At 43.1% G+C, this 11889-nt stretch overlaps 1 protein-coding gene across 2 annotated transcripts; it reads left to right on the top strand.

Moving 5' to 3' along the window:
• Nucleotides 1-2241: 2241 nt before the first annotated feature.
• On the top strand, nt 2242-11446 carry LOC120784689 (acidic leucine-rich nuclear phosphoprotein 32 family member E-like). 2 transcript variants are annotated; one of them, XM_040118685.1, is made up of 7 exons: nt 2242-2432; nt 5498-5647; nt 5795-5917; nt 7846-8005; nt 8378-8505; nt 8916-8982; nt 9865-11446. In XM_040118685.1, exons 1-7 carry the CDS (start codon nt 2379-2381, stop codon nt 9942-9944), a joined length of 762 nt encoding a protein of 253 aa, XP_039974619.1. In that variant the 5' UTR covers nt 2242-2378; the 3' UTR covers nt 9945-11446. The 2 variants fall into 2 exon arrangements, with proteins under 2 accessions (XP_039974619.1, XP_039974620.1); XM_040118686.1 differs by lacking the exons at nt 8378-8505; nt 9865-11446 and having other exon boundaries at nt 2243-2432; nt 8916-8967.
• Nucleotides 11447-11889: the final 443 nt, after the last annotated feature.

An 11889-nucleotide genomic window follows, 5' to 3' on the forward strand; every position in this document is an offset into this window, starting at 1 on the left:
TTATCACATTTTAAAGGCTTTTATACTGAAAGGGTCTATAACTCTAACATTTGCTGTTGATTCAAAATAAATCTTTATGATAAAAACAATCAATGCTTCTTTATTTCTCCATCAGAACATTGAACTTTATACGTTACTCTTGTAATTGTCCTTCAGGATAAAATCTGTCAAAAATTCTGTCAAAATCATTTTATCCTTAGTATTTTTATCCTGTGACTATTCTCTTTAACTGTTTTTGTTTTTCTCAGAATTATAAAATTAATCTCAGACATCGTATTTTCCATGTCACCCAAACCTTCCTCTGACGACGAGGATTAAAGTCATTATATGTAAGTAAAGGATAACAAATATATTGTATTTATTATTATTATTATTTTTTTATTTTTTTACTTCAGGAAAATTTTCACTACAACGACGTGAAAATACTCTGATACAAGTCCTGCGTTCAAAGTCTTACTTATTAAGTGCTGGGTAGTTTTAATGTATAAAAACCTCAAAACTTATAAAAACATTTCTGCCTATAACTGAATCCTAAAAACGTTATTGTGGCAACGCGGTCTGACGATTTTGACTGGTTTTTAATTTAGAGATTTTTCACACTGTTGTAGAAATGAGCGTCTGTATCTTCAAACTAGACGAAATACAACAGGTCCCGCCACCAGAGTTACGGAAAATCTGACATTAGAACAGTTTGAAATGAGCTGAAATATTCCTTCTACGTCTTTTTACGTCCAGATGAAAATGACTTGATAAGAGGGAGATTTTTTTCACTGAACAATGACCTTGTTTTAAAAGCAGGTTATGATTTGTATGAACAATAATCTGCAGAGTAACCAGTGACTCCAGCTGTCGGTTAAATGCAGCGCAGTAAAAAGTTAAATATTTCCCTCTGACATTAGTAAAAGTGTAAAAATAAAAATGAATGTGAACTCAGACACTTAAGGGTTAACACCAAATACACGCACTACTTTATATTCTGAAGTCATTCAGTTACTTCTGCAGCTTTCACTCCTGATATTACTACAACTACTACATAGTCAGCATCAGTCAGTACTGTACCTCAGACCTGTCGTCCATACAAGAGAAAACTAAAGATAAAAGACGAGAAGACAGTTACATGACAAACAAGGAAAATTCAGTTTGGTTGAAAACTGGAAAAAGGGAGAAACTGTTATTTCAAATGGTAAAACAGCAACTGAAATGAAATATATGTCTCAAAGGAAAAGGGTATTGACCAATAAAATATGTGTGACTGCATCAAAGACATAAAATATCTTAGTTTGTGTGAATATGACAGGATAAAAGATCGTGTATTTAATGTCTGGTGTCGCATTGCTCTTCCATATACCTTCTGAGACAGTACTAGAGTATTAGATGGGTACTGTGTAAAGTTGCCTACCTCGTAGTTTTGAGTTTAATTGCTTTTGTATAGTCTATTTTTCATTCTATTATTACTTACATTTGATCTTCATTATTCAGTTTTTTACTTGTTTCGGTCTGTGTGCTGCTGCAACGCCTGAATTTTCCCTCTGGGGATCAGTAAAGGATTATCTTACCTTACCTTATACACATTTGATATATACTTATATAATAAATAAATCGATGAAATGAGATTGAAAAATAAATACAATAAATAAAACAACAGAACAAGGTTAAATAAAGACATTAAAACAATATGCTCATACAGCTTTCCCAGCCTTCTTATTGGATGGTCTCAGAATCTCGTTTGTTTTTATGCCAAACAGGTAAATTTCCATGTATGATTATGAGATTTAGCTAAGACGACGAAGAGACACTGACGATGCAGCTTTGTTTTTCATTATTTCATACAATCAGCCATTGATCCATTTATTAACAATTTAACACTGCCGCTGTTGTTGTTTCTTTATGAATGAAACAATGACTGTCTACAAATACACGTCAAGTATAGACAATTTATAAGCAGTATAATTATTTATAATAAACAGACATGGGAATGAGAGAGAGCGAGCGAACAGTAAAATATGGCGCCAATAAGGACAAAGAGTGGGCGTCTGTAAAGTTTAAATGTTTCATGTTCGCCTTGTAATTGGTTACAGTAAAGCAACGCCTTCGCAATTCAAGCCAATCGTAGAGACCAGACTTGCATAAAGAGCCCATGGGGGAGCGCTTTTATGAGTGGCTCGTCTCTGGGCCAATAAGAGACCAGAATCTGGAAACGGAGGCATATTCATCGCGGAGGGGGCGTGGTCTCTCGGTGGAGGTCGGGCGCAGGCGAACATGGAGGTTTAGTTGTCGCCTGGTATCCGCTGGAGAAGGAGGGCGCCTCGCCGAACCGTGGTTTGTTTTCAGTTTTCCTTTGATATACTTAGTTGTTTTGGGCTCTGCGCGGCTTCAACATGGAGATGAAGAAGAGGATCAGCCTGGAGCTGAGGAACAGAAACCCAGCGGAGGTGCGTAACTACAACAGCGCGGACTTTCATTTATTTATTTCCGCGAGAAACGATGAAGGATGCGGAGTCAAACCGACATGACGATGCTGAAAACGTCGACTTTTCTCCGAGCAGTCTCTGCCGTTCAGCTCCGACATTTTGACCCAGATAACAACTTCGCGCCGCTCCAACATGGAGGAAACTCCCGCGGTCGATCCCGGAGGAGCCCGCCGCGTGCAGCTCCTCTCTCTCGCGCTCTCAGTTCTCGCCCGCTCGTGGGGACTCCCGGGAGCCTCGCGCGAGCCTCCTGCCGTTAGCACACGGGCTAACCTGGCGAGCGCCCAGCCCTCATTATACAGGCACGGCGGGGGTAGGTGGCCGGGGGTCGGTGCCGAGTCTCGGTAGTAAAGAGAATTGCACCCGCGCATGTTTTGTTCGGCTTCGGTTACGGTCTTTGAACCATCCCGGCTCACCGCGCGGCCGACCAGGCTACCATTTTAACCTTCAGTGTTAAATAGTTGGTTATCCAAGATGTTTGTTATCTGATGGCGCGTCAAGCCGGACTCAATTCTTAAATCGCCGAATCGTACGTTTACTTGATTACAGACCAATATGGATTTCCTCCTCGACACGATTTGCGTCTTGTCGCAGTTCCTCGGGTGTTGCAGGTCAATTCGGCTCGCATTTAACCCCATAACAGCCCTTCGCTTAGGTTAGGCTGAAGTTTTACGACTGGATCGCGGTGCTGTTCCCGCCCACTCCGCTCTGTTTTGGTGGTGAAGAACGGCACAGCACCACAGCCCGAAAGTCAGGTCAGCGTCTGGCGGATTTACCTGGAGAAATAAGGGATGTAAAGATAACGGAAATTCGGTAGAGTCTGGAGGTTTTTCCGAAGGGAGTCTATCGGAACGTCGTATCCACCGACGAGAATTGGCGTCTTCACGGCAACAGTTTGGTTAATGAAGCGTTATTTATCCGGAGCGTTTCCCTCCATTACTGAAATACGACGACTTTATAGCGACGCCGTGCTGCCGGTGGTCGGTAACCGGGGCAGGTAGTGGTGTCTACGCTACATATGTTTATAGGTCGGTATTTTGTTCCCGGTTGAATCAGATTCACGCCAACAGGTGTGTCTGTGTGTGAGACCCATTGACGGTGACAGCTCATCAAAGAGTGTTTGTTAGAGGAGATGCATCACTCCATGATGTTCTTCCTTCCGGTTCAGGACCGATCTTACACCTGGGTCCAGACCGGTTCGGACCATCCTGACTGGTCGAAATCGGCCTTTAAAGAAAAGAAAGGAGATCACCTTTTTTCTGTTTTCACAGATGCTGGACAAATTTCCAGGCCTGCAGCTGACGATTATTTTCATCATCGATTAATCTGCAGATCATCGTTTTGTCTATACCATGTTAAAGAGGAGCAAGAAATTTCCCGCAGCCCAAGGTGGCGTCTTCAAATGTCTTGAGATTCATCTCGCTGTGATGTGACACAAAGAAGCGTGAAATCATCACATGTGAGAAGCTGAAACCAGCAGACGTTTGATACTTTTGCTTAAAAATGACTAAAACGATTATTCGATTAGCGAAATAGCTGCAGGTTAATTTTTTTTTTCTTGGGTCGCCCAACGGTTCAAATTGCTCAAAGTTCACAAATATGGACAGTTTGAAACAGTCTCTGGGGCAGTAGTAGGCAGTTTGATTCATTCAGCCTTTATTTGGTGGGTGGTCGCTTCACTCTCTTGTGTGTGGATCTGTGTGTAGACAGGACCATAAAACAAAGTTAACACAGAGCCATAAACGTACATTTTCATTTACATTCGAACTTAGAAACTGCAGCCACGAGAAATGGTAGAAGGACTAGTGTTGCAGGATGACAGCGAGGACTGAACCAGCAATACATACATTTGATCTGAAAATGGGATACAAGAAAAGTTACTCTACACTTGACTCAGATGAGTCCACAAGTTTGCCGGTAACAACGTCAGCAACGTGCTTGTGTAATAAATCTTTTAATACAAACATGATCATTGGTTTTCATCTCAAACACAAAGAGGCAGCAGCCTAATAGACATTTGACTGACATCAGTAGCAACAGTCGCTGTCTCCTGAGTGGGGCTAATCGATTTTCGGTAGCCACAGGTGGATGAAGACTTATCAGGCCTCAGGGCGTCAAATGCAACAAAGGCAGTCTCATCTGGGGGGTTACAAACCTTACAGCGGCCATTCAAGCCTGCAGCTGGATCCCCACAACCCCTCGCTGGTTTTAACAGCTTTAGTCTCATATGTGGCCATAAAAGTCCCAGAAGCCTGAGGGTTGCTGTTAAATCTGCAGGACTTTAGTTCAGAAGCTGCGTTAAATGTCACTGTGCAACACTTTACAGTACAATTAATAAATACATCGTCCAAAAAGCCCGGATATAAAATATTTTCATTGACTTCACGGTCAATATTTACGTGGCACTTAACGAGCCGCAGTGTGACGTGATCGGAGAATGATAATCATTAAATTAGCCTTTTACATTTATCACATTGTTACTGGTTATCAGGTGGAAATGTTCTCATACTTGTGTCTTTGTAGTGTCCATCGCCATATTTCTCACTTGTCCTGCTTGTGTAAGTTTTCAGGTTTTTACACATTAAAACTACCCAGCACTTAATAAGACTTTGAACGAGTATTTTCTTGTATCAGAGTATTTTCACGTAGTTGTAGTGGAACTTTTACCGAATTAAAAGATCTGAGTACTTCCTCCGACACTGGCTTTAGTTTGCCTTACTTCTGTTTCTGTTTCACAAGTCGGTGTCACCTGTCCGTCTCTGATATCGGACGCTTTCTCGGTCGGGCTCTAGTTATCCTCCTGTTGTTTATATTGTGCAGATATGCTACTTCATACAAATCTGTGCTGTATTGCCACAAAGAGGATGCACATTTTCTAACCGTCAAAGAAAAGTGTTCAGTATTAATCCAGCATCAGTGAACGCAACATCCAGCTGCTCCTGCTTTATTAGGACAGAGAACGGACCGTCCTGAGTGGACGGTCTCTGCCGTCAGTCGTGTTGGATTAAGATGTGGTCTGGTCTCATTAGGTGGCGGAGCTGGTGGTGGATAACTGTCGCTCCAGCGATGGGGAGGTTGAAGGTCTGACAGACGAGTACACAGAGCTGGAGATCCTCAGTATGGTGAACGTCGGCCTCGCCTCGCTCTCCAAACTGCCCTCGCTGCCCAAACTACGCAAGGTCAGTCCCACGCTTCTGTTCTCCAGCTGGACTCAGTTGTTTTCGCTCTTTCCGTCTCAGTTCGTCTTCCGCTCTAACTTCTTCCGTCTGCAATGGAGATATCGGTACCTGGTTTCTAGCCATTGTGTGTTTACCTGTGTGTTTCAGTTGGAGGTGAGTGACAACGCCATCTCGGGAGGTATGGACAAGTTGGCAGAGAAATGTCCCAACCTGACGTACCTGAACCTGAGCGGGAACAAGATCAAAGAGCTGAGCACCATCAAGGCTCTGGTAAGTATCACGGGCTCTGAGCTGAGGGGAAGTTCCCCAGGCACCAGACTCCGCTGGCTAAAGTGAAGTGAAGTAAAACTCCTGAGCTGTGGGACATGTCAGCGCGATTGTGGTAAAGTTTTTTCTGATATTCCTGACAGGAACCACAGGAACACAGGTGTCCACAGAAAACCACAAGACGGTGTCAGGATGTACTTTCAGCAGAAAATAATTTAACTTCATGATAGAAAGACTGTTTTTCCTCTTTACATATTTTTCAGTTTTTCCCGAGCTTAACCATTTTTCCTTTTACGCTCTAATTTTTCTGATATCAAAGGAATTTTTCTGTACATCCTGCTGTCAGTAGTGGGGAAAGTTTGCCTTAGAAAGATTAGTAAGACTGCTGTTGCAGAGTGAAAGCATTTAAAATTTGGTTTTCCTACTTATATTTAATAAATAGCTGAATTGGAGCTGCAAATATGAACTGATTAGTCAACCCACAGAAAATTAATCGGCAGCTATTTTGATAATCGATTACTCGCTGTAATTAATCGCAAGTTTATTTTTTTGTTGTTTTGAGAGATACAAAAAATCCTGGTTTCTGCTTCTCAAATGGGAATATATTCTGGTTTGGGTTGTCTTCTATGACAATAAACTGAATGTCTTTGGGTTTTTCGGACAAAACAAGACATAATCAGAACATAATAAACAGATTAATCGATGATGAAAGTAATCATAGGATTCAGCCCTAATATAAATCGTTAATATCTCATTTGGAAAAAGTCGCAATTTTACAAAAAGAATTACAGCATTGTTGTTATAATATTGCAATTTTATGGAATAGTATATCAAGATGAAATCTTAACTTTAAAAAAAATGTAATAATTTGAGAGTAAAGTTGTAATTTTGCAGTAGATCACATGAAATCTAAGCAAGCAGTCCCAATGTGCAACATTTTGTTTGATCTTTTGTAGTTTGCTTGAAAAATACCTTAAATGGCAATTTGCTTATCAGAACAATTTTCTTTCCATTGACTAATCCATTATTGGACTAATGCAGGGATTAAGATTCTCCGGAGAGGCCTTGTATGAGATCAGTGTAGATAAAAACATGACTATCTTTAGAGGACAAAACTCCCAAACCGGCTTTGCAGCACCTAGTCCATCTCTTCGTGGCAGTTGTTTCAGCGCAGCCTTTTTACATGGGCTGGTTGCTTTTCTTTTTTTTATGGTTTGTTTTTGTTTTACTTTCAGGCGAGCTAGCATGGACTTCTTATTCGTCTCATGCCATGTTATGCCTTTATTAAGTCAGTATGTGGCGGTAACTAGGGTACAGGCGCCGTTCTGGTTCATAAAGCAAATTATTGGTGAAAAAGAAACGGCACGCTGCACAGCTCCCCTGAAGCGCTATCGGTCTCACGTGTTTAAATAAAGTGTAGGTTACAGCCTGCATTTGAAGGCTGCTCTACAGAACAGCTGAAATCTCCTCGTTTTACTTGTTTAGCAGGCGTCGTGGGCTGAGGGCATGTACACACTGTCCGCCGTTTCCGCACCTGCCTCCACCGTTTTTACATGAAAATGGGCGGGAAGCGACCGCACGGTGGAAAGAGGCAGCTGATCTAAAAGCGCGGCGCGACACCCGCCTTTTCTTTCTTTAAAAAAAAAAAAAGAGCTGGACAGTGTGTACACGTCATAATGTGGGGGCCTCCTCTGTAACTAGTTTTAAATCTACAGTAAGAAGGTTGGTTGGTTGTTTTTTTTTGCTCCAGTCCCCGCTGATGGTTGCAGCTCTGCAGCACAGCACACCTCCCTGCAGCTTTCAGTGTGATCAGCTGTCAACCTCATGGTTCCTCATGTATTGGTATCAGTAGTGTGCAGCGTTCAGGAGGGCTCTCCTGGTCCTAGTCCTCATACTGATCCTGTCCCCTGTCTTTTTGTCCGGTCCTGCAGCAGAACCTGAAGAACCTGAAGAGTCTGGACCTGTACAGCTGTGAAGTGACCACGCTGAACGACTACAGAGAGGGTGTGTTCGAGCTGCTGCCTCAGCTCACGTATCTGGACGGATACGACCAGGAGGACAACGAGGTGCCCGACTCCGAGGCTGACAACGGTGAGACTGAAAACAGCCGCAGATGTACTGACCTGACATTTTAATGGGGACCAGATTCTTTACGGTGCACTCTAGACTTGGAGTGTAAGTCCGGGCCATGGTTTACTGACGGTTCTGTAAAATGTGTTTGATGATGGGATTTCATTTTACAATTCAGTATCCAGAATAAAGAGTCTGAGAACAGTTGGTGAGAGGAGATTATTTGATTATTGTGGTCTTGAACTCTTCTGCAGGGAAAGAAAGACGGAGTTCTTTCTCCAGAGCTGCCGTCATTCTTTTCCTCTTTTCAATCCCATCGTTTGAGTTAAAGGCAGTTATTCAATAAGGTGACAGTCAGAAACAGGTTGAAGTTGAGCTGAGATTTTGTTCCAGATGAGGAGGATGAAGGCGGCCCACCTGAAGACGAGGATGATGAAGAGGATGAGGAGGATGAGGAGGAAGGCTCTGACGGGGACGAGGATGAGGTCGGCCTGTCGTACCTGATGAAGGAGGGAATCCAGGTGAGCGGCTGTCTCAGAGGTCACACTAGCTCTGAGCTGGTTTTTAATCAGCTCACATTGAGATAATGAAGATGACTACGCAGACACTCTTCAGACTGTGCGTGTGCTGTTGTTGAACGCTTCTCTCACAATGCATTGTACAAAGGATGAGGATGAGCCGCTCACAGCTGGAAAACAATGACGAGAGACTGTGGATGGTGATGAAGAGGCTCCAGACGTGAGCGTTAAAGCTCCGGAGAAACACTGTGACGTTCTGAGTCACGTGTGCTGTGGAATCTCCCGTTGGTATAAAACGGGAAAGTCGTTGGGGACCGGCTGATGTGGTTCCACGCTTTGACCACCGAGAGGCACAATTTATTCAGCAGCTGTCACCTTTTTTATTGTTGATTGACATGTCGTTTCCCTCTCAGGATGAGGAAGACGATGGAGACTATGTTGAAGAGGAGGAGGAGGATGAGGAGGAAGAGGAAGATGGAGGTTTGTGTTGCCGATTAAAAACTCTGCTGCAGGACGAAATAACTTCATGTAGAGTTTGTTGTTTTTGATTGTAGCTGCTTACAAAGTCAGTATTTATTGTGAATCGTTGAATTCATGTCCCCAATTAATATTAATTATTGGATATTATTAACTGATTTGCAGAAAAGGCATTTACACGGTAAAACAACAGTAAAGAAGTGAAGACGTCAGCTCAGCACCACACAGTCCTGCAATGATTATGAGGCGCAAAGAATCAGTCTGAGAAACCAGCGTTTGTATGAAGGCAGCACAAAATCCCCTCATCTGACTCTGTCTTCTCGGTCAGCTGCGGCATGTAATTCTCCTTGTAAACTCGTGCAGAGATGTAAGCGCTGAATATCTGATTTAAAGCTGCAAATTAAAAGTCGGAGGGTTCTGATGCACCGAGCTGACTTGGAGCACATCCACATTCAGCACGCTTGGTCTCGAAACTGACATTTTTTACCCTAAAACATCATCAGGGTCAACAGACGCTTGCTGTAAATACAAAATGTGGAGAAATAATCTGCTTGTTTATGACTTAAAATCAAAACTTAAAAAGTTTTTCAGGCAAAATCAGAGGGAACCAAAAAAAAAGTTTTTAAACATTCTCCAGAGCAGATCCGTCCGAAAACTCAGAAGATAAAGTGAAACATTTTTGAAGCCTAAGCGATTGAATGTTTTATGATTCAGCCATACTTTCCTCAGAAAAGCTGCTGTTGTATTTTGGCTGGTTTAGACTGGGGGTCATTACTGCAGATGTGGTCGTAATGTTGTAAGCGTTTACCCCCCCAGAGGCTCCGATGCTGCTGTAGACGTTACAGAGTCGCTTGGATCTGAAAAAACATTTTGTGTGTTTGTCAGATGAGGATGGAGCCGGTGTTCGGGGGGAGAAGAGGAAGAGGGACGCAGAGGATGAAGGTGACGACGATGACGATGAATAGATGAACCACCTTCACACACTGAAACACCTGTTAAACCCCCCCCCCACCCCAATGCTCCTCCGGTGACCTCTGACCCCGCCGGGCGCCGCCGCCGCCTCCCAGCTGCAGACAGACAGGAAACACAGCCCCGAGATCAGGTCCAGGATCAGTTATCCTCCGACTCATTACCACATTTCATTACCTGCACACAACTGATGATGTCATCGTTAGCCCGGTAACGTGCGATCAGATCACTGATCAGTACTTCAGGTGGAGCCAGACCATGCATCGGTGCCGCTGTACTCCATCTACTCCACCAACGGTATGTGAGGGAAGTAAAATCAGCTCCACCTGGTGCTCATCAGTTAATCAATAATCAATGATACGACATCCATAGTAACACTGCGTATTTTTACAGTATAGTAAGGAGTTGGATTCTACATCAGCTCACTGCAGTTACCTCCACCCACAGACATGTTGTCAGTGATGAAAATGTTGATTCATTGGAAAATTGTACAACAGAATAAAAACGCATTTTGTTTTTACAAAGGATTTTATCCGTGAGGAGATGCTGGAGTAGAAAACCTGGTGCTTTTCTTGTTTTGGTAAATGCAGTGAAGAAAACTTCTTCCACCTCTGGATGTTTTACACCTGCAGGTGTGTTTGATCTGGTAGTTGATTGATTGATTATCGCTTGGACCAGGTTTAAGAATCCAAACCGATTCACGCCCACGCCGTCTGTGGTTTTCATCTTCTGACTCTCGTTTCTTTAACGTCAGACTGTGGAGAGGTGATCTCTGGACATAACGTAGAAGAGTAGAATCCTGGACAGAAATCAGGGTCTGAGTTATGATTTTAACGCCATGTAAATGAAAAACAAGTCTGGAACAAGTCTGTTTTCTTAGCTGGATTTCATCTGTCCAGCAGTTTTAGTGAATCCAGTTCCAATCTGCTGATAGAAAATGTCCACACTCTCTTCTCTTCCAGCCACATCTGTCCTCTCTGAACACTCAGTTAACTTTCTGAACCAGAATTTCAGGTTGTTCAGGAAGAAGAATTTCACCTTTTTTCCACTAACTTTGGTCTGTGACTCTAAATACTACATTACCCTGTTACTATGGAGACGATTCCATCCAGAGCTGTGACAACGGAGTCGGCCACTCTAGGATTGGTTGAATATTTTTTTTTCTTCCTTACAAAAACGACTGTTATTGCATTAACCCTTTGTTTCAACCCCGCCCCCCTCACCTGTCACCTGTCGGTCTGCGGCTCTCTGCTCGGGGTCGGCCCGGCTCCTCCTGGTCTCTGTGGATCCTGGTCTCTGGTCTGTGTAAATAGCGGTGAACTGGTCTTTGTAGGTTTCTGTGGTGTCGTCTTTTTGAACCTGAATTGTGGTGTTGAGTTTGAAACGTGAAGCTGGAGCGGACGCTCGTCCTCTTTCAGCTCATTTTATTTTTTTATTCCTGTCGTCTCATCGTGTCGCTGTAACCAGAGTGTTTTTGAATAAAAACAACTGAATTCTCCATGTTTCCTCAGTCAATGAAAAAAATCTGTTGGACTCATCAGCTTCAAGTGAACATCAGTAGTGCTGCTCTAACGGTTACAGTCACTACGGATCGATTAACCGGGAAAAATAACAAATCATTCAGTCTATAAAATGTGTCGTTGTGCCCGGAACTCAGAGATTCTGTTACTGTGAGAGAAAACAGACAAATGTCTTTTTTTTTTTTTTTTAATGAATAGAAATAAACACTGCAGCACCAAAGCTGTCGCTTCATGTAACAGCCGTTTCTGTTACTTCACTTAACGAGTAAATGACTGAAAATAAACTCCCGGTGAGTGGATGCACTGAGCAGGAGCTGAGTCGGAATCACACACAGGAAACGGATGTTTCTGATCAGTAAAGTCTGATGTTCACCTGCAGTTAGGTGAGACCTGAGACGTCGACCCTGACGCCGTAGCGATA

The sequence above is a fragment of the Xiphias gladius genome, chromosome 22 (assembly GCF_016859285.1).
Source record: "Xiphias gladius isolate SHS-SW01 ecotype Sanya breed wild chromosome 22, ASM1685928v1, whole genome shotgun sequence".
Lineage (NCBI taxonomy): Eukaryota > Metazoa > Chordata > Actinopteri > Istiophoriformes > Xiphiidae > Xiphias > Xiphias gladius.